This window comes from Oryx dammah, unplaced genomic scaffold, assembly GCF_014754425.2.
Source record: "Oryx dammah isolate SB20612 unplaced genomic scaffold, SCBI_Odam_1.1 HiC_scaffold_14, whole genome shotgun sequence".
NCBI lineage: Eukaryota > Metazoa > Chordata > Mammalia > Artiodactyla > Bovidae > Oryx > Oryx dammah.
In genome coordinates, this window is record NW_024070198.1 from 5,104,290 (window position 1) to 5,128,558 (window position 24,269).

Here is a 24,269-nt window from a genome sequence, read left to right on the forward strand (position 1 = left end):
TCATGGAATGAATTATTCTAACTCTGCATGTCCCAGATTCTTAATGACAATGAATAAAGGATCTCTTAGGATTTATAAAATCTAAAAGCTTACTTTTCCATTTTCCTGAGAGTTCTTAAATAACCAAGTTTTTTAAAATGTACACCCGTGGTGGATTCATGTCAATGTATGGCAAAACCAATACAGAATTGTAAAGTAAAATAAAAAAAATAAATAAATAAATAAATAAACAAAAATAAAAATGTACAAAACCATGTTTGTTTTATGCTTTTTTAAAAGTCAAGAAAACAAATGCAAAACCAACAATAGTCGAAGTCACTTAGGCTTCTATAACATCTAAGTAAGCAACTATTCTGTCATTCCCAACCTGTTCCAACATATATAACAGAGATTATGTGGTTAGAAATACCATTTTGGCTTAAATTGGAAACCACCATGTCTTTGCATAGTAGGGAAGAAAAATGTTAATTTGATTATAGAAATGTTAATGAGTAAAAGCCAAATGAATTATATTTTTGTCTTTCAGGTCTCTGTGGTCAATCAGCTGGATATGCAAGTCATTGTCTCTAATGTGCCCCCTACTCTAGTGGAAAAAAAGATGGAAGGCCTGACAGAGTAAGAGGTTTTCTTTACTTACGTATTTGTTTTCATATGGCTACAGTTTCTTACTGAATTAGGTCATTTTGATTATTACAATGTTCAGACTAAAGGCACATTTTTAAAAATACCTTCTCAAAATTAAATTTAGGTCATTCTTTTATTGAAACATGTAACTTCATTTGAAGTTTGTGATGATCTAAGATTCCTCAAATAAGAATGAAAATTAGATGTGAGATCTTAGTATTCAGAATGTTTTGACTGATGGGTCAACATAAACTCAAAATACTGTACATAAGAACTAAGCATAACTATTTGAGTATATATCTTGATTTTGTGGCTCCAGGGTCTTCAAAAAGCTCATTATCTCAGCCATCCAGCTAGTCCAGGAAATGCTATTTCTCAGAGTGATGTGTCTAAATGGCTAAAGCTTAATCTTTTATAATTTTTAAAGAATGTTAATTCTCTCATATTTTCATTCTAAAATACATGTCACGTCCCTCTACCTTTTTAACAGTGTATACTCTACATGGCTGAATATGTTAGTATTGTCTCAAAACTGTGATTATGAATTCACAATTTCCTAATATTCTAAATATTATAAAGGAATATTAACATGTCTTTACTATTTCACTTAACTACACTAACCTAGCTTGTATCATTTAATAATTTTATAGTGATACTTATTAGTTATTCCTTGTCTTCTATTGAATTCAACTTGACTGAAGTCAATTACTGTCAATTTGCCTCTTTCAAGTAAAACATCTTTATATTTCTGTGTTGCCAGAAGAAACTGTAGATGGTCAGATAGTTAACCTGCTACTAACTATGTATCAAATAAAATACAACAGGCACTGGATTAAGACATGAGTGCTTATAATAAGAGCATATGTGCTTTGCAAGAATTATTTCCTGATGCTTCACAAAATTTAACCTTTTTTTGCCACATAAAACATCCTATGAAAGAGGTGATTATCAACATTTAAGCATGAAAGAGCTATCAGAGAGTATCTTCTTTACTTCTGTAAAAGTGGTTTATATACGCTTAACTTTTATTAAATAGTAGCTGATTACACCTGAAAAAAGTTTCTTAGCTGTTTTAATGTCATCTATTGGAACAGGCTTTTTCTGATTATACCATCCAAAAGAGATGACACTCTTTTCAACCCCTGCTTTTGTTCAAACCATATTTAATATTTATATTATATAACAACATATGCTTTATAAAGATAGGAAATCTACTTTTCACTACTATAATTCCAGTTATATAGTAAGCATCTGATGCATTTTCCTGAATGAAAGTTTTGTGCAAGCAAAATCATGATGTTCTTTTCTTCATATGGAGACAAAATTTATAAAAACTGAAAATGGCAGTGTAAAAGTATAATTTCATAGCAATTATATGATTTATTCCTCTGACATAGATATGAAGATTTTAAAAAGAAAAATCAGGCATCTTTGAAAGAAGTTTTGACTTCATATAATATTGTCTTTGAAACACAAGCTTCGGCAAAGAGTTTAATCTTCCCCAGACTCAATTTCACCATTTGTTGACAAGATAAAACTCCTTTCATAGAATATTGTGAGAACTAAATAATATAAGCCATCTAGGACTCTTCTAGGGCTATGAAAATTGTGAACATTCAATGAACAATAGATATTCTATGCAAATGAAGTTAGTGACCCAAAGTCAGTAGGGTAAGGCAGAAAGATCCCAGAGTTTTGGCATGTTCTATTCAAAGAATATAGTTTAGTAATGGAAGTCAGATTATGGATTATGGATTCAAGCAAACTAGTTTGATGTCGATCTTGTGTTCCTTTAGATAGAATTTAACATAAATTTGTGGGACTCCCCTGATGGCTCAGTGGGTAAAGAATCCACCTGCAATGCAGGAGACACAATGACTCAGACACTTTGATCCCTGGACTGGGAAGATACCCTGGAGGAGGAAAATGGCAACCCTGCTCCAGAATTCTTGCTTGAAAAGTCCCATGGACACAGGAGCCTGCCAGGCTACAGTCCAAAGGGTCGCAAAGGGTCGGGCATGACTGAGTGACTAAACACATAAGTAAACCTAAATTTACTAGTGCAGTAAGCATAGCAGGTGCATGCCAAATTCCCTTTTACCGGATGTCTTTTCTTGTTTGTTTTCTACAATATGTGTTAATTTAGAGATTTTTAAGGACAAAAATTTTGGATCCCTTTTTGAAAAGAGACTTTGTCCAGGGAAGTTTTATGTCATTGTAAAATAGAGCAGAAGATACAGAGAATGCCCATATACTTCTTTTTCCACCCCCTCACACATAGCTTCCCTCACTATCCATATCTTGCACCATAGTACATTTGTTACAATAAATAAACCTATGTTGACATATCATAATCATCTCAAATCCATAGTCTACATAGTCTTCACTCTTGGTTGTATATTCTGAGGTTTGGAATACTGTATCATCATTGTAATATCGTATAGAATAGTTTCACTACTCTAAAAAATCCTCCATGGTCCAACTATTCAAACCTTTCCCACTAACCCCCAGAAATCAGTGATCATTTTACTGTCTCCATAGTTATATCTTTTCCAGAAGATCATACCCTTGGAATCATATAGTTTGTAGTCATTATGATTCCTCTCAAAATCAACTTTAGTAGATAGAAGATGGAAGTAGCAATAAAGACTGTTAGATCTGATTCAGCACCATGAAGCCCCAAATGCTCCATGTCCCAGGGCTGGGGGTGAGAGAACGGAAGGCATCATGAAAGCATACACATAGACGAAGTAGACAGCAGAGTGCCAACTTGGTACTTAAAAATAGGAATTTATTATTCCAATGATCAGACTAACCAATGTATATGTTTCCTGTAGGTATTGTTAGATAAGTTACATCACCTTCAAAGCCATCTTCTGTGTTTCCTGAGACATCTCTATCTTAAGATGGGAAAACAAACTCCATATGATCATGGTTTTATTTTTCTCCTTTGTATGTGCTTTCAGTTGCTCAGCTGTGTCTGACTCTTGGGACCCCAGACTTTAGCCTGTCAGGCTCCTCCTCTCCGTGGGATTTTCCAGGCAAGAATACGGGAGGGTTGCCATTTCCTCCTCCAAGGATCTTACTGACCCAGGGATCAAACTCGCTTCTCCTCCATCTCCTGCATTGCAGGTGGATTCTTTTCCGCTGAGCCACTAGGGAAGTGGCCAGATCATAATCCAAAGTGTTCCTGATAAGCATACAATCAGCACAAATTGGGAAGTAGATTAAAGAAAAATGTAATGATCTAATAAATCCGTTCACGATTGGGAAGATTTTTCATAGGGTGTCAATGTCCTTTGATAACTAAGAGCATGATGCCTGGAAAATAGAATGCTCAAAGAGTAAATGTTAGCTGCTATAGGAATGATAATAATTATTTCCCACTTTCTTGGAACCGGCTTAAATAGCTCTACTAAATTTTTTTTTCTTTTATTACTTTGTTTTCTAATGCTTATAGAAGTAACCAAATGATCTTTTGCAATGAAACACATATCTTTTTAATTATATTAAAATATTCAGCAAATTCTCCCATAATGGGAATCTGTGCCCCTTACGAGCGGCCTCGCATGTTTGCATTTTGAGGCATCTTAGTTAGATCGATCTTAGTATTTATCTCTTTGTGAGCATTGTTTTTCTGTTACAAATTCTTGAGATTAAGGCATAGGAGAAATAGCTGTGAGAGTAAGGTTAAGGAGATCTTATTATAACATACAAATGATTGGCAATATTGTCTAAAGAAGCTAAGAATTGTTTGCATTTTGTGTCTTCCTCCTTGTTCTTTTCACTTCACCATGAAGCTCATATAAATAAAAGATGCTTGGGATTCTAAAATTTAAATGGTAAGAATCTGTGGAAATGGCATTTTCAAAAATATAGATAAAATAATTTAGAAATATTGTGTATAATATAAATCAGAATTGGTAACTTAGGTCTCAGAGTTGGTCAAATTCTTCTTATTTTCTAAATACAATATGAAAATTCAGTGAAATTAGGACTTTATTGACTTTATTGATGTAGTTATTGCTTTGGTGTGGAGAAGCCTAATAGTTCCATGAAAAATTTACAAAACATCTGAAATGAGCCTGTGTAATTAATCTATAGCTCCTGGAATAGAGCTTACAAAACATACTTTAGAAATCTAGCCAGAATGTCTATTTCTGGCATAAGAATTATAAAATCACTTCAGAAGAAAATCTAGGAAACAATAAAAAATAAAAGCCAGCACTTATATTGTCTTAAATCTGCATAAGACTTAGTGTTGGGAAGAAAGGTGGAGTTGAAAGGCAAATCAATAAACACATTATCATTGATCATTTTTATCTACATTTTGCTCTAGAGCTGGGAAGCCTAGGGAATTTTCTATAAAGGGATATATTAGTTTACTAATAATAAATTAAAAACAATATTTGTACTTTTAATGGTATTATTTAAATTTTGCTGTTTTGTTAAGTTAATTTAGATATTAAAATATTTAAATGTTAAAAATAATTAGTAATCATCATAGCAAAATCCTTTTGTAAATAAAACCTTATTTTCAAGAGCAGGTAAGGCTGATTTAGCTAATGGGCTCTAAATTAGCAAATCCTAATTTGGAGCATTATATTTTGTAAAGAGAAAAAGTTACAAGGCTTGTTTTTCTATTCTAACTCCTATAAGAAAACACTTTAAAGAAAATCTTGTGTGAAATTCCCAACTGATAAATTAGCAGTTTTTCCTACAAAGGCTTTTCCTTTTGAATTCACATGACTTAGGCTTAAGCCTTGGTCCACTGCTGCCACTGCTGCTGCTGCTGCTAAGTCGCTTCAGTCGTGTCTGACTCTGCGCGACCCCATAGATGGCAGCCCACCAGGCTCCACCATCCCTGGGATTCTTCAGGCAAGAACACTGGAATGGGTTGCCATTTCCTTCTCCAATGCATGAAAGTGAAAAGTGAAAGGGAAGTCGCTCAGTCGTGGCCGACTCTTCGCGACCCCATGGACCACAGCCTACCAGGCTCCTCTGTCCATGGGATTTTCCAGGCAAGAGTACTGGAGTGGGGTGCCATTGCCTTCTCCGCTAGTGGTTAGGAAGTCTTGGACCAGGAAATTAAACTTTTTGATTCCTGGTATCCATATCTTGGGGCTTCCCTGGTGACCGAGTGGTAGAGAATCTGCCTGCCAATGTAGGAGATGCTGGTTCAGCCCTGGGTTGGGAAGATCCTGTGGAGAAGAAAATGGCAACCCACTTCAGTATTCTTGCCTGGGAAATTCCATGGACAGAGGAGCCTGGAGGGCTACAGTCCATGTGGTTGCAAAAGTGTCCGACATGAGTTAGTGACTGAGTATGCATCCATGTCCTGGAGCTGGCAATTTTGTCATTAAATAAAGAGTAGTTCTTAGTTGTAAGCACTGAAGATTTAACAGTGAACTTAAGCAAAGTCCTTGTTCCCATGAAACTTACATTCTGTTGGGGAAAAACAGCAAATAGGATAAGAATAATAAATAATACATAATTTGATGTCAAATAGTAATAACTATAATAAAAACAAGTAAAACTAACAATATATATTATGAAACAGATGTATTATTTCATATAGGATGATTGAGGAAAACCTTTCTAATGAGCAGAAACCTAAGAGAAGTGAGGGAGAAAGTTATTTTTCTGTGGTGATGTGGGGAGTCAGGATAGAGAAAGTTATCCCAGAGAGAGGACACTACATATATGAAAATCCAGAGTTAGGAATATATGTGTCATATCAAGGTATAGATGTCAATGTAGGAAATGAGTTATATAAGATCTCATAGGCTAACTGGATGATTTTAACATTTTACTTTGTGTAAAATAGAAAGTCCTGAGCTTCCCAGATGGAGCTAGTGGTAACGAACCTGCCTGCCAGTTCAGGAGAGGTAAGAAATTTGAGTTTGATCCCTGGGTCTGGAAGATCCCCTAGAGGAGGATATAGCAACCCATTCCAGTGTTCTTGCCTGGAGAATCCTATGGACAGAGGAACCCAATGGGCTATGGTTCATAAGGTCACCAAGAGTCAGACATAACTGAAGTAAACTTGGCATGCACACATGCATAGTAGCTACTAGTTACATGAAGTTATCAAGGACATGAGAAGTGACAAGTCCAAATGAGAGGTGCTGCAAGTACAAAACACACACCAGACTTCAAAGACTTAATACCAAAAAAAGTAAAATATCTCCTTAATGTTTTTGTATGGATTATATATGAAATGATCATTTTGGATATACACAGCTAAATAAATATATTAAATTCACCTCACCATTTTTATCTTTAAGTTTTTAATGTAGCTACAGAAAATTTGAATTTATATGTGTAACTTGCAGTGTATTTTTTTGAGCAGTTTGCTTTAAATGTTTTGCACAGAGAAATAACATTGTAACTTTAAGTTTTAAAATGTTGTTGAGTGGGAAATCAGGAGACCAGTTAAGAGTCTAGAGCAATAGTCCAAGAGAGGGATCAATGTGGTTTGGAACTGATGGTAGGTGTGGACACAGGGAGGAGTAAAGGATATAATTTTTGAAGATACAACCTACAGAATTTGTTATAAATTGGACATATGAGAAAAAGTAAGAAACAGTAATGACTCCTAGGTGTTGGGTATGAGCAAATGAAGCCAAATAATATTTGCCATACTTGAACACTGAAAAATTTGATAAAAATTATACATGCAAAAGTAAAGGTGCTGTGTTCTTGGAAAGGATTGACTTTATATGGCAATACTTGATTCATATCAATAAAGGCCCTGGATGTCAGTCCTCTCTCACCATCATGATACTAATTTCCCAACTTAGTAATGGGTTAAAGCTCCATTATCTGTTCTTGCAGTCACATTTTCAGCTCCACATTAAGATTTTTTTTTTTAATTTATCTCATTTATTCCATGTGAACTGAGTACATTATAGATATTAGGTATGGTGCTATCCAATTAAACCAATGAAAATATGTTAAAAAATATAGGCCCGGCTGGGATGTATGAAATATTTTATTGTATTGAAAGTTTATAGTTGCATAGTTTTTCTTATCTACTATGTTCTAAATTGAATTGCTATAAATATCTCCTTGAATTGCCATAAATATCTCCAATCACATACCAATTTTGTTCAAGTATTCTTAACACAAATATGAAGTTGAAGAGGTTATCAACAGAGTATGACTATAAATGACCTAATTTTATGAGATTATCAAGCATAGATATTTCAATAGCACAACTTTTGAAAATAATGTTTTTTGTAATAGGCATCTAATAGCTGTAAAATAAATTGAACCCAGTCATAAAAATAAAACATAAGCTCAATATAAAATGAAATCCAAAATTTTTTAATATTCAAAGTATATGTCATGATTCCTTTAAAAAATGATAGATGTAATTTGGTTTTATTCAGTCTAGGTGATTCATTGTTATGAGACAAAAGGGATTCACCTACTATTTTTCTAAAATACTTAGCTTGGGGTTTTATTTTCACAGAGAAAGAAGTAACTTCCTGTCTTTCCTAGCAGAAATACTCATTTTTCACCTCATTATGTTACAAGAACTCATAGTATTTTACAAAATTAAGATAGCCCAGAATACAATTTGGCTTGTTCAAAACAGTATGTGATGTTGTTACTTATGTACTTTGAAGAAATAACCAAAGCAAATTACTTTTCGGACTTCTCTGGTAGCTCAGATGGTAAAGAATCCTCCTGTAATGTGGGAGACAAGGTTCAGTCTCTGCGTGGGGAAGATTCCCTGGAAAAGAGAATGGCAACCCACTCTAATATTCTTGACGGGAGAATTACATGGACAGAGGAGCCCGGTGGGCTATAGTCGATGGAGTCACAAAGAGTCTTCTCAACTAGATTTTACTTTTTCTCTAGATTCTACTGTATATTGATTCAGGAGAGTCTTGCATGTTGATGTGTTTGCTTTCAACAGGTTTATTCATATTCTAATGTCCATACTCACCATTGATTGATTAACACATTTCTGAAAGCTTATAGTCGAAACTACCAGTTTCTCTCGGGAGAAAGAAAAAAGTATTGAAGGATAATAAATGAATGTTCTAAATTTATATTTGCCATCTGATACATATGACATATAAAAATGTAAATACATAATTGTGTCCCTCTTGCATTTTTCTTAGCAACACACACACATATACACGTATAAGAGAATGGTGCTTAGCTGTTACATTTAGACTGTATGTTTCGTCAGATTCGATACATTTGCTCCTATGTATTGTTTTGCTTTTTTTCCCCCAGAAACAATGAAAACAAAGAAAAATAAATAAATAAACATAATGCTTTTTTAGAATTCCACTGAGGACATTTTAATTTCATTTTTATTTAGAAATAATGTTTGATATATTTGAGCAACTGCTATTGTTTGCAAAAAGAGATAAGTAGAATCTTTTTAACTGAAAATGAATTGAAATACTCATTTTAAAAACCCTGTTTTTTAGTTTTAGGGCTGATAGAGATGGTTTTACATTGTTTTGTTTGCCCTGTAAGGGGAATACAAACATTAAAACATAAAGCAGTGTTGGAGCAAATATTCTACTTAAGAAAAGAGCAAGCTGAAAGAATAGGCAGAGCTACACTGTAGGAAATAAAAATAAATTTAATTCATAAAATACAATTTTAATGAAGGTACCATAATATTGACTGTAATATTTTTATTTAACTTATTCTTTGTGTTATATATTTTAGAAGAATTTGAATAAATATTTTAAAGCAAACAATAGAGGGGAAAAAAAGTAAAGTGTTATAATCTCTATTTACTTTTCCCAAAAATCACATCATTCAGTTTATTTTTCAGAGTTTTTGCTTGCACCAAATAGAACATAACTAGAAAGCAGTTGCAAGATGAAAATAATATCATGATATTATGATTCCATTAGAAACATGAATCACAGCTGCTTTATAAAGATTTCCATGGTACATACTGGGCATTTTTTTTTCCTTTCAAAATACTTATATCTCTCATATTCTTTTGTTTTATGATCCAGAAGTTTGCCAAATAGAACAGCTTATTATCTCATAATTATTTCCAGGCCATGGTACAAGATAAATATATTGTGTTCTTGTGCAGCCACTCATTTCAGATACCTGATCAGCAATGATTGGTGCCTTTATTCTCTTAATCATTTTTGTAGTTCTTCTCTTAACTTTTTCCAGCTTCTATACAATTTACCTTTCTGTGCTGCTGTTTTATTAGCTTGTGGAATAAATTCAACCACGTTTATATAAGAAAATTCAATTTGTATCAGCAGCAACACAAACTATTTTATTAATAATTTCACTTATATCTAAGTTGTAATAGAGGTTACATTTAGGGTTTTTTTTTAATGCTTAACTTTATACAAGGAGAATTAAGACAGTTTATAATGATTCATACAGTGAAACAAGGTAAAAAACATTTAACATAAGTCAGAAACTGAATATGACAAGCAGAATAGAAAGACATTGTGGAAAGAATGAAAATGAGACTGGTAATAAAGAGGCTAAAACATCTTGCAGAGACACTACAAAGTAGGAAACAAACTTGATTTTCATCATTTTAAGGCCAAAGTGAAAGAAGCACACAAAAAAATGGAAAAAAATATAAATCAGTTACAAAATTAAGAAAAAACTAAAAAACAAACAACAAATCACTTCCATTGGAACTATTTCTGAGAGAAATGCAGGATTGGAGGAATGATTTTATCCTGTGGGACATGTTAGAGAAGATATCTCCTAATGTCATTAACAAAATGTTCTATGGAACCTGGAATATTGCTGAGGATATGGTCTGGGTAAAGTCTCTACAAGTTTGTTTTATGAGAGAACATTAGTTTAGAATAGTAGGAAAGCGTGTGCTGTGCTGCATATCTCTCTGGCCATCTGCAGTGCCTATTGATTCTTTTAGCCAGGCTTTTGAAAAAATATTGACAGTTACCTGGAGTGGAGCTCCCTATGTTGCTAGTTAAATATAAAACATATTTACTTCAACAAAAGGCTAAGTAGGGTTTGCAATCGTGAAATCTGAAGAGTTTTTACAACCACCACAACAAATAGCTAACATTTGTGGCATGTTTTTTATTTGCTGGGCTTTGTGCATCTAATTGGTTGTTATCTAAATAATGTCTCATAGAAGCCTTTGAGGTAGAAATTATTATTTTCCCCTTTGCAGAGAAGAGTTTCCTAAAATGTTGAGAGTCTCAGTAATTTTCACAAACATACAGATGCCAGTGGTGGAAATTTAATTAGAATCTACGTCTATGAGCTAGCAGCAGGTTGGGTTCCTAACCACCCCCTCTGCACAATGCTTCTTAGAAGGCAGATCTAATTAGAAACCCAATCTATTTTTGGGGGTGAGTGGAGGAGGAGTGAGCTGCTCTAACACAAGGCCAGAAAAACCTATCAAATAGCAATTTTACTGTGGCTCATTCACACAAATGGGTAACTGGAAAGATGATTGGTGTCACAGTTTTAGTGTAAAAAAACAAAAGCTAGCTATAAATAAATATTTGTTTTAGTTATAAAATGATTTCCATAAAGCTGCTACTCTTATTTTTTTATAACACAATTTCTGGTGAAAGGCACATATAAGAAATTGGATAAGTGATGCTGTAAATGAAAATTTAGGGGAATCAACCAAAAATAACTACCTTTGATAATAAATCAGTTAACTGAGCCAGTTGTTTATTAGTTCTCTTAGTCTGTGATTTAAAAAAAGATGTTTCACATAAAAAATGGTTTTCTTTCAATACTTATTATAAGAAGGCTATATAAATTGCAATTTTCAATTTAAATTAGAAACTAGTTTAAATTTTAAATAATTAGCTATCATGTGGTAGCACAGTAAAATGTTGGTCCCTTGGACTACAAGGAGATCCAACCAGTCCATCCTAAAGGAGACCAGTCCTGGGTGTTCATTGGAAGGAATGATGCTGAAGCTGAAACTCCAATACTTTGGCCACCACATGAGAAGAGTTGACTAAGACCCTGATGCTGGGAGGGATTGGGGGCAGGAGGAGAAGGGGATGACAGAGGATGAGATGGCTGGATGGCATCACCGACTCGATGGACATGAGTCTGAGTGAACTCCGGGAGATGGTGATGGACAGGGAGGCCTGGTGTGCTGCAATTCATTGGGGTCGCAAGAGTCAGACACTACTGAGCGAGCGACTGAACTGAACTGAACTGACTGATACATATATTTAGATATAAACATATGTAAACATATAATACATATAACTGTATTAACATTTCTTTATAGAAACTTTGAAACTTTGTCTAAAGATCACATAATAACCTATTGCTAAATATTGTGAGTATGCTACTGATCTTTTAAACTGAAGTAGAACAATAAACCCTAAATGTAAATTTAATTTTTTAAGTATTATAATTATTATACCAATTCATTCACACTGTATTTAATTCTTCACATATCAGACAGTTTGTTGTTTTGAAAAATGTTGCCGTAATTAAATACCATACTGCCAAATGTTCGATTATACTACTTATGTTTTCAATTGATGTATTGCTTCCAAAAATTTAGATTCAGGGCACAATTAACATTATATAAGCATCATCACAGGCATCTCCCTTGATACAGTGTTTGTGTATGACACAGATGTTACAGATTGATAAAGAGTATTATAGACCCTCCTCTCTCTCATAGCTCAGTTGGTAAAGAATCTGCCTACAATAAAGGGGCTGCTGCTAAATCACTTCAATCAGGTCTGACTCTGTGCGACCCCATAGATGGCAGCCCACCAGGCTCCCCCATCCCTGGGTTTCTCCAGACAAGAACACTGGAGTGGGTTGCCATTTCCTTCTCCAATGCATGAAAGTGAAAAGTGAAAGCGAAGTCACTCAGTCGTGTCCTACACCTAGTGACCCCATGGACTGCAGCCTACCTGGTTCCTCCATCCATGGGATTTTCCAGGCAACAGTACCAGAGCGGGGTGCCATTGCCTTCTCCGACAATGAAGGGGACCTCAGTTCAATTCCTGGGTTGGGAAGATCCCCTGGAGAAGGGATAGGCTACCCAGTATTCTTGGACTCCCCTTGTGGCTCAGCTGGTAAAGAATCCACCTGCAATGCGGGAGACCTGGGTTTGATCCCTAGTTTGGGAAGATCCCCCGGAGAAGCGAAAGGCTACCCACTCCAGATGGGGTGGCAAAGAGTTGGACACAACTGAACGACTTTCACTTTCACTCCACATTCACTTTAAGCATAAGTCTAATAATTAAAGCCTTCAAAGTCATAATATCATAAGTTGACAGTGACCTAGGGCATGCAAATACTTATACTGGTAGAATTTCTTGATGAAATTACTAACTGTAAATCCACATGACATCTTATTTCAAAATGTATGTGTGAACTGGCTTAATGAATAAAGAGGAGTGAAATAAATAAGGGCAATATAAACAATAGCTTTAATTTATATTTGCCAATTCAAAGTAAGTACTTAGAGAGTTATGTTTAAAAACATGAGGTTAAAAAATTGGAAAAAAAAAATTGGAAGCAACGCTTTATCTATGTACATGTGAAGATCAAGGTCTAAAAATTCATTATTATGAATATCACACATATATATTTATATATATGTATAATGTAATATATATATATAGCATAGGAAAATATTGTAGAAATGCTTAGGTATGTGGACATAGATGATAAACAGAAAAATTGATTTTTAAAAAATATGTTCATATTTAAAATACTTAAATTTAGTTTTAATATATTTATCTGAAAAAGGTTTTTAAAAAAGTCTTCAGATCTGACCTTATTTAACTTTATCCCAAAATATCTCTAAATGTTTAAGGAAAAAAATCTTGATGATGAGAGAAAAAGAAAAGAATGAGGAGTACCTCAATAAGAGAAACTTCAACTGTGCTCTTCTACACCAGTTTAAAAGTAAACAAGAAGACACTTCATTTACATTGGCGATGTCCTCTGGTGTGCACACCATAGACTTGTGCTCAGTAGTACAGCCATTTCCTCCAAAGTTTCATATCCTGCTTCTCTTTCAACAGGGCAAACCAAGCACATACCAGACTCTGAAGGCAATATATTTTTTCAATAGAGGAGAAAACAGGTCAATTTTGGCAACTGAAGTAACAGTTATTTCCTGGTGCATCAAAATTCTTTAGAATATATTATTCCTTATTCCCCCAAATGCTTCACAGCTTGGATTCTATTTGTCATGTTTAGTTTTTAAAATTAATTAATTTACATATAAATGTCTATATTTAATAATCTGCATTCTAGAGCTAATCTTCAAGGCTTAATACTATGAAGTTTTTAATAAGAAAAAGAACATTAAGGAAACTGCCTTTATTTGGCTATAATTTTTACTTTCAATTAAAATCATTATCCAGTTAGAAAAAAATTATACTTTACAGAAAATTACCTATGGATTACTGTTATTTCTTTCCTTTCTGTTGAATATTACTAATTATGTACTAAATGATATATCTTTTAGTTATTTGGTGGCTCAGTTGGTAGTCTGCTTGCAATTCAGGAGACCCAGGTTCGATCCCTGGGTGGGGAAGATGCCCTGGAGAAGGAAATGGCAACTCACTCCAGTATTCTTGCCTGGAAAATTCCATGGACAGAGGAGCCTAGTGGGCTACAGTCCATGGAGTCACAAAGAATGGGACAAGACTTGGTAACTAACAATTTCACTTTCACTTTAGTTATTTGTATTCCCTAAATAGCCTCTGAGGATTTTATCATAATCTGATAAATCAGGCAAAGCAAAATATCTACATTCTTCCAATGCTATAGTTTTCTAAGGGGCTTTATACGCTGAGGGAAACAAGTATCCGACTTGCACCTTGGTATATAGCTATATGGCATGTATCACAAAATCTGGTGAAAGGTGTAATTTATAACACCAACCATATGAACTCAAGAGTTCTAAGACCCCATGGCTCCTATAAAGCACAGACAGCTTTATTTGTACAACAGAGTTGGCATTTCTCATGAGCCATGTAAAAGTTCAATTGGTATCATAAATTTTAAGTCTAGACTTAAAGAGGACATGGTTGATGACCTCTTTCTACCTTATTCAGCTTCTAGCATCATTGGGAGTTAAATGTTCTAAATACATAGAGAATGTTTTTCAAGAGTTAGTTTTCACTGCTGCTGCTGCTAAGTCGCTTCAGTCATGTCCAACTCTGTGCAATCCCATAGATGGCAGCCCATCAGGCTCCCCTGTCCCTGGGATTCTCCAGGCAAGAACACTGGAGTGGGTTGACATTTCCTTCTCCAATGCGTGAAAGTGAAGTCACTCAGTCGTGTCCAACTCTTCGCAATCCCATGGACTGAAGCCTACCAGGCTCCTCTATCCATGGGATTCTCCAGGCAAGAGTACTGGAGTGGGTTGCCATCGCCTTCTGAATAGTATTCACTAAGCATTAGCAAAAACCAGATTGTCATCATTTTTCATTTACTAAATGTCATTTCAAGATGAGGGTGATTTTTTCCCCCCAGTTAATCTGTCAGAACATCATGTTTATGCTTTGTTTGATTTATAGGATTTTGGATCGCTATGTTCAGGAGCAAATTCCTGGTGCCAAGGTTGTGGTGGAGTCCATTGGTGCTCGCCGGCATGGTGATGCCTTTTCTCTAGAAGATTATACCAAGTGTGACTTAACTGTCTATGCAATTGATCCCCAAACCAACAGAGCCATCGACAGAAATGAGCTTTTTAAGTGAGTACTTTTATTGTTTGTAACAGCACTATGGTTGCAATATAATCCATGCTGCTGCTGCAGCTAAGTCTCATCAGTCATGTCTGACTCTGTGCGACCCCACAGAGGGCAGTCCCCCAGGCTCCTCCGTCCCTGGGATTCTCCAGGCAAGAACATTGGAGTGGGTTGTCATTTCCTTCTCCATGAAAGTGCATGAAAGTGAAAAGTGAAACTGAAGCCGCTCAGTCGTGTCCGACTCTCAGCGACCCCATGGACTGCAGACCACCAGGCTCCTCCATCCATGGGATTTTCCAGGCAAAAGTACTGGAGTGGGGTGCCATTGCCTTCTCCCATAGATAATCCTAATTTAAGGCTATAAGTACTTATTTATTTATTTACATTTTCTTTTTTAAATATAAATTTATTTATTTTAATTAGAGGCTAATTACTTTACAATATTGTATTGGTTTTGCCATACATCAACATGAATCTGCCACGGGTGTAAACATCATGAACCCCCCTCCCACCTCCCTTCCCATACCATCCCTCTGGGTCATCCCAGTGCACCAGCCCCAAGCATCCTGTATCATGCTTTGAAACTGGACTGGCGTTTCGTTTCACATATGACATTATACATATATCAATGCCATTCTCCCAAATCATCCCACCCTCTCCCTCTCCCACAGAGTCCATAAGACTGTTCTATACATCTGTGTCTCTTTTGCTGTCTAACATACAGGGTTATCATGATTTTTCTAAATTCCTTATAAATACGTTAGTATACTGTATTGGTGTTTTTCTTTCTGGCTTACTTCACATGTATAATAGGCTCCAGTTTCATCCACCTCATTAGAACTGATTCAAATGTATTCTTTTAGTGGCTGAGTAATACATCCAAGTCTATGCCCCAACCAGTAACACTGAAGAAGCTGAAGTTGAACGATTCTATGAAGACCTACAAGACCTTTTAGAACTAACACCCAAAAAAGATGTCCTTTTCATTATAGGGGGCTGGAATGCAAAAGTAGGAAGTCAATAAACACCTGGAGTAACAAGCAAATTTGACCTTGGAACACAGAAAGAAGCAGGGCAAAGGGTAATAGAGTTTGCCCAAGAGAACTCACTGGTCATAGCAAACACCATATTCCAATAACACAAGAGAAGACTCTACACATGGACATCAGAAGCAGAAGATATTAAGAAAAGGTTGCAAGAATACACAGAAGAAATGTACAAAAAAGATATTCATGACCAAGATAATCACAATGGTGTGATCACTTACCTAGAGCCAGACTTCCTGGATGTGAGGTCAAGTGGGCCTTAGAAAGCATCACTACAAACAAAGTTAGTGGAGGTGATAAAATTCCAGTTGAGATAATTCAAATCCTGATGCTGTGAAAGTGCTGCACTCAATATGCCAGCAAATATGGAAAACCCAGAAGTGGCCACAGGACTGGAAAAGGTCAGTTTTCATTCCAATCCCAAAGAAAAGCAATGCCAAAGAATGTTCAAACTACCGCACAATTGCACTCATCTCACATGCTAGTAAAGTAATGCTCAAAATTCTCCAAGCCAGGCTTCACCAATACGTGAACCGTGAACTTCCAGATGTTCAAGCAGGTTTTAGAAAAGGCAGAGGAACCAGAGATCAAATTGCCACCATCCACTGGATCATGGAAAAAGCAAGAGAGTTCCAGAAAAACATCTATTTCTGCTTTATTGACTATGCCAAAGCCTTTGACTGTGTGGATCACAATAAACTGTGGAAAATTCTGAGAGAGATGGGAATACCAGACCACCTAACCTGCCTCTTGTGAAATCTATATGCAGGTCAGGAAGCAACAGTTAGAAGTGGACATGGAACAACAGAATCGTTCCAAATAGGAAAAGGAGCAGGTCAAGGCTGTATATTGTCACTCTGCTTATTTAACTTCTATGCAGAGTACATCATGAGAAATGCTGGGCTGGAAGAAGCACAAGCTGGATTCAAGATTGCAGGGAGAAGTATCAATAACCTCAGCTATGCAGATGATACCACCCTTATGGCAGAAAGTGAAGAGGAACTAAAAAGCCTCTTGATGAAAGTGAAAGAGGAGAGTGAAAAAGTTGGCTTAAAGCTCAACATTCAGAAAACTAAGATCATGGCATGTGATCCCATCACTTCATGGAAAATCGATGGGGAAACAGGGGAAACAGTGTCAGACTTTATTTTGGGGGGCTCCAAAATCACTGTAGATGGTGATTGCAGCCATGAAATTAAAAGACACTTACTCCTTGGAAGAAAAGTTATGACCCACCTAGATAGTATATTCAAAAGCAGAGACATTACTTTGCCAACAAACGTCTGTCTAGTCAAGGCTATGGTTTTTCTAGTGGTCATGTATGGATGTGAGAGTTGGACTGTGAACAAAGCTGAGCACCAAAGAGTTGATGCCTTTGAACTGTGGTGTTGGAGAAGACTCTTGAGAGTCCCTTGGACTGCAAGGAGATCCAACCAGTGCATCCTAAAGGAGATCAGTCCTGGGTGTTCATTGGAAGGACTGATGTTGAAGCTGTAACTCCAGTACTTTGGCCACCTCATGTGAAGAGTTGACTCATTGGAAAAGACCCTGATGCTTGGAGGCTTTGGGGGCAGGAGGAGAAGGGGACAACAGAGGATGATATGGCTGGATGGCATCACCAACTCGATGGACATGAGTTTGGGTAAACTCCGGGAGCTGATGATGGACAGGGAGGCCTAGCGTGCTGTGATTCATGGAGTCGCAAAGAGTTGGACAGAACTGAGCGATTGAATTGAACTGAACTGAATACTCCATTGTGTATATGTACCACAGCTTTCTTATCCATTCATCTGCTGATGGACATCTAGGTTGCTTCCATGTCCTGGCTGTTATAAACAGTGCTGCGATAAACATTGGGCACACATATCTCCTTCACTTCTGGTTTTCTCACTGTGTATGCCCAGCAGTGGGATTGCTGGGTCGTATGGCAGTTGTATTTCCAGTTTTTTTAAGGAATCTCCACACTATTCTCCATAGTGGCTGAACTAGTTTGGATTCCCACCAACAATGTAAGAGGGTTCTCTTTTCTCCATACCCTCTCCAGCACTTATTGCTTGTAGACTTTTGGATAGCAGCCATTCTGACTGGCGAGACAATCTGTTTAACAAGTGCTGCTGGGAAAACTGGTCAACCACTTGTAAAAGAATGAAACTAGAACACTTTCTAACACCAGAATGAAACTAGAACACTTTCTAACACCATATACCAAAATAAACTCAAAATGGATTAAAGGTCTAAACATAACACCAGAAACTATAAAACTCCTAGAGGAGAACATGGGCAAAACACTCTCTGACATAAATCACAGCAGGATCCTCTATGGCCCACCTCCCAGAATATTGGAAATAAAAGCAAAAATAAATAATTGGGACCTAATTAAAATTAAAAGCTTCTGCACAACAAAGGAAACGATAAGCAAAGTAAAAAGACAGCCTTCAGAATGGGAGAAAATAATAGCAAATGAAGCTACTGATAAAGAATTAATCTAAAAAATATACAAGCAACTACTGCAGCTCAATTCCAGAAAAATAAACGACCCAATCAAAAAATGGGCCTAAAAACTAAACAGACATTTCTCCAGAGAAGACATACAGATGGCTAACAACCACATGAAAAGATGCTCAACATCACTCATTATCAGAGAAATGCAAATCAAAACCACAGTGAGGCTAAGTACTTAAAGTTTGGTGGTGATTGATGGATAGTCACTAAGTCGCATTCTACTCTTTTGACCCCATGGACTGTAGCTTGCCAGGTTCCTCAGTCCATGGGATTCTCCAGGCAAGAATATTGGAGTGGGTTGCCATTTCTTTCTCCAGGGGATCTTCCCGACCTAGGAATCGAATGGTCTCCTGCATTGCTGGCAGATTCTTTACCAACTGAGCTACAAGGGAATCCCCACTTAAAAGTTTAAAACCCACCGAATTGTCCTTCAAAGTAAAGTATGAGAGGAAAAAAAAAAAAAAAAAAACTAAGAAGCAATGCCTAGGGTGCTCAAGCCTAGAATTTTCATGTTTGAGTGTAAGATAAGTGAACTCGGAGGATCTTTCTCCTTGAGATGTCAGAAGATCCATTATGCTTAAGAGGAAGGAGCAGTTCAATGAGATCACCTTGCATCTTCTTCCACTCTTACTCCACAAATCTGGCTCTTAGAGAGGAAAGCACAGATTCATTCTTAAAGTGGCAGTTTGCCTGCAATGATGTTAATAGGCTTGAATTGTAAGAATAAGCCTAATTTCTTCCAGGTCTTCCTGTATAGGCAAAAATTAGTATCTGATTTTCCCCCTGACTGCTGGTGGAGAGCAGAGGATATAGTCACTTCCACCTAAGTCCATGTGACATTTCATCCTGGTGTGAATTTTAATATATGAGTTGTAAATCCTAAAAATAAGGAAATTAACAGAATCATAAACAAAATGCTGTTATAGAGTCTCCTTCGGAAGTTATTCTAGAACAGCTTTTGTTGTTAATTTCTCCTTTACTTTAGAGACACCTAGTGTTCAAAAGATTCTTGGCATGTAATTCTTATCCAAAGTAAAACATATAGGAAAAATACATATTGTTATAAAATGTGTATATTCCAAATATTCATAGATGTGTGTGTGTGTATGTATGTTACATATATATCTCCCAAATCCATTATTTCAGAATTTAGTTTTTCTTTGTCTCTCTATATAATAAATAGCATATAAATAAATATATGCATATATAAATTTACATGTATGTCCATATATGGGTGCACGTTTTTATTTAGTAGGCATATGTTTATCCATTTATTTATTAAAACTCATGAATCCTGAATTTGATTTTACTTTATATATGTTCATCAACATTCAACTATTCTTAACAACAATAAAATACGATTTAATATCAATTAATTTTTTAAAAGACATAGTTGTCAAGTATTAATATTTAAGATAAAATAAATTTATATATAATAGATATTTGGAGCATTTGCAAGATAATATACTAATCACTGTGAGGAAACACAAATGACTGACAATTGCTTTCTCTCAGGCTTTAGACTCATCATCCAAATGAAGCCGCACTGATGTCTACTAAGTCAATGTTTGCTTACTGTATTAATTTAAAAGTTCTTTCAGTTCAGTTCAGTTCAGTCCAGTCGCTCAGTCGTGTCCGACTCTTTGCGACCCCATGAATCGCAGCATGCCAGGCCTCCCTGTCCATCACCAACTTCCGGAGTTCGCTCAGACTCACGTCCATCAAGTCAGTGATGCCATCCAGCCATCTCATCCTCAGTCGTCCCCTTCTCCTCCTGCCCCAATCCCTCCCAGCATCAGAGTCTTTTCCAATGAGTCAATTCTTCGCATGATTTTAAAAGTAATTTGTATATGTTCTTTCTATTAATTGTCATTATTAACATTTATTTAAATTCATTTGCATTCTTTTATATCCATATTGGTTTTCTTTCAAAATATAATGATAGATTGAACTTAAATTGTTTTCCTAAATTTAAAAATATCTCTGTTCTTTTAGGATGACACCTTGTCTCTAGAGAGTAAAATAATATTGATTATAATTTGAATTGTACTTACAAATATTTTAGAGATAACAGATTTGGAAACTGAAGCCAATTTGATTTCAACTGACAGTATGAAGTATAAGATACACATTCTTCATTCTAAACAACTTTTCCCAAACTTATATTATATTGTGAAGAATAGATCTCTAAATTCAATTCAATAACTATTATAGCCAAGAAGAAAGCAAAAAATATATAGTAACTATAAATTAAAAAAAATTATATTGAGGAGAGGACAGAATATCTGTGAAGTATTAAAATTTTTTTCTTAGTAGTCTTCACCTTGAACTAATAGCTGTGAAACACTTGTCTAATTTAAACCCAGAATTGTTTCTTGAAATGTTTTGTAATGAAATTACATAGGTATATTACATAATGCAAGGCTGATAATGCAAAGATATTATCAGACATTATTATCTATTCTAAAGTTATAAAACGTTTTGCATATTTTCTTTTAACAGTGAACGAATACACTAGGACATTAGGATTGTTGGCTTAGATGGTAAAGCGTCTGCCTACAATGTGGGAGACCTGGGTTCAATCCCTCGGTCAGGAAGATCTCCTGGAGAAGGAAATGGCAACCCACTCCAGTATTCTTGCCTGGAGAATTCCATGGACAGAGAAGGCTGGTAGTCTACAGTCCATGGGGTCGCAAAGAGTCAGATATGACTGAGCAACTTCACTTAGGATTGTTGCCTAGTGTCCAGACCAATGGAAATAGGATTATCCTCTCAATTTTCCCTTATCCTAAAAGCTAACAATGTTAAAATTTGCTGGAAAAACATTAGAAAAAAAAAAAATTACTTCATCTAAGGTGTTCACTTCAATTTTTGAAAACTGATTTAACTATATCAAAAACTTCAGATAAGCATATAAATGTGTAGAAAACTAGAATGACATTGATACTCTTTAATTACATATTTTATTTCACTAGGTTAGGAGTATTTTGATTTTTCTCAATTTGAGTTATCTGAATTGCTTAGATATTTTTACAATTTATGCATATCATTTTTATTTTGCTTTTACTCTTGAGGTTCTTTGAGTATCTTTAATCTGCATTTTTGTCTGGGGAGTTTTTGTTCTTATTGTTTTTATTTCTGGAATATTTCTGGACAAAATATCTACAAATATATCTTATACCCTATTCTGTCTTTATTCCTTTTCTGAAACTCCCATTAAAAGTTGTTTTGTCCTCATAAATTTTGAGTGTTTTATTCTTGTTCTTCTCCTTTCCCCCAATATTCTTGTCCCTTTATATTTTTGTTTGGATAATTTCTGTTGCCCTTTTTTCAAGTTCTCTCACTCATCTGTGTTAGCCTTTCGTTAAGCACATTAAAGGAATTCTTTATTTTTATGTCTTTCAAAAAAATGTTTTTTCCTTTTCTATTTCTACCTTTTCTATTTCCTTTTCAGTTTCTACCACCTTACTGAATTTCTCATTTCAGGCATGTTTTCCACCTTACACTAGATCTCATAAAATATTAATCAGAGTTGTGTTAGAGTCCCTATGTGATGGTTCCCATACCTGAATTATCTGTCTAGTTCTCCTGCTTTCTGTATCTTTCAGCAGTCCCTGAATGTCTGTGACGAGGGCTTTCTCTCCATTCTCTTACTCTCCTGATGTAGTAAACGGCCCTTGCTTGCTGCCTGTTTCTACTCTTAAGGTGGGGATGGGTCAATGATGGGTTTGGGAGGTTCTATTTTCATTGTCTAGTCTGTGTGCTTAGGATTGAGGACAGGGCTTTCTCGTCTTTTCTTTTGCTCCTTCTTGTGGCATCCATAATCTACTTCATAATTGTGGAGGTTCTTGTGTGTAAGAGAGTCCCTGCCTCTCCAGCACAGGTAGTAGACCTCTACTTTCCAGGGTCTTTGGCTATAGAAATCTCCTTCTTCTCTCCCAGATGGGGTGAACTTTGCTCATAACTCTTTTCCAGAAGCAGTGGACCTTCACTTAAGCTTTCTTTCCTCTCTCTCTGTGTAGCTCTTGCTTTGTATGAGATACAGGTCCAGGGGAATTACAGAGAGTAGAGCACCCGAGCCTTAGCTGATTACTTCCTATATCCCTTCACTATGTAGAAGATTTTCTCTGTTTCCCTGACCTGCACCCAATCTATCTTTATGGTGGTCAATAGGAAAAAGTTTGCAAATGAGTGCAAATCCCATGTGTGTTTGTGGGTTACTTTTTCTAACTGTTACTTTTGCAATTCAGTTTTTTTTTTTATGCTTGCAAAATTTATAATTTCAATTTTATAGACTTTCCAGTCATTAGGGTGGGTGCCACGTTCTCTTGTGGCATTCTACCTCCTGAGCAGAAACAGACAATTCTATTTTAAAACAAAACTTAATTAAATTTGAAAATAAGCAAATACAATTTTAGCTTGTACATATTTTTTATATGCCTAGGCTGCTTAACATTAGCGTGTTCAGATAGTAAATAAGAGATAAAGAAGAAAGTAGAAAAAGCTGGTATATTTTAGAAACTGCATTTAGAATTGCAATGTTTAAAAATACATAATTTTAAATGAATCTAACTACCAAGGTCTGACAAAACTTCTTTCAACTTCCTAAATCCAGGAAAAAGAGTTAAAATACTGAAAATTCAAATAATTGGAAAACTAAATACTAGAACCTAGATAAAAGAATTGTGGACTGGTGTAGAGAAAATAGTAGTTCACTTCTGGTTTACTTTATTAAGCAGATCCAAGTGCAAAGGATGTGGGCAGATATGTTAACCATTGCCCACTCCGTGAAACTATTTTAGAGACCGACAGTGCTTACTGATCACGGAACATAGCAGTTGTTCCTCCACCATTTAGGTGTGGGCTTTTGAAGTACAAAATACATTTTCCTGATCACCCTCCTCTTTTCTACACTGGTATGTACACTGCGACTCTGAATCATCAAGGTAAAATGAAGGATGGTCTGTGGTTACATATTGTACTTTTTTCTGAGTTATTCATTATTCTTTTTTAAAAAATATTGGAATATAATTGCTTTGCAATGTTATGTTATTTTTTGCTTTACAACATTGTGAATCAGCCATATGTATACATATACCCTCTACCTCTTAAGCATCCCTCCCAATCCCCTTTCTCCTCTAGGTCATCACAGAGAGCCTAGCTCAGCTCCCTGTGTTAGACAGTAGATTCCTGCTAGTTATCTATTTTACACATGGTAATGTATATGGGCTTCCCAGGTGGATCAGAGGTTAAAGCGCCTGCCGGCAATGCGGGAGACCTGGGTTGGATCCCTGGGGTCAGGAAGATCCCCTGGAGAAGTAAATGGCAACCCACTCCAGTATTCTTGCCTGGAGAATCCCATGGATGGAGGAGCCTGGTGGGCTACAGTCCACAGGGTTGCAAA

At 35.8% G+C, this 24,269-nt stretch overlaps 1 protein-coding gene across 8 annotated transcripts in view; it reads left to right on the forward strand.

Annotated features, from left to right (window-relative positions):
- Window positions 1–24,269, forward strand: part of PCDH15 (protocadherin related 15) — an 874,191-nt gene that overhangs the window by 810,159 nt on the left and 39,763 nt on the right. For all 8 annotated transcript variants that reach the window (XM_040254669.1, XM_040254668.1, XM_040254664.1 and 5 more), the window contains 2 exons: window positions 527–615; window positions 15,147–15,323. In XM_040254669.1, the coding sequence (XP_040110603.1) occupies window positions 527–615; window positions 15,147–15,323 (266 nt within the window). The remainder of the gene's footprint in view (window positions 1–526; window positions 616–15,146; window positions 15,324–24,269) is intronic.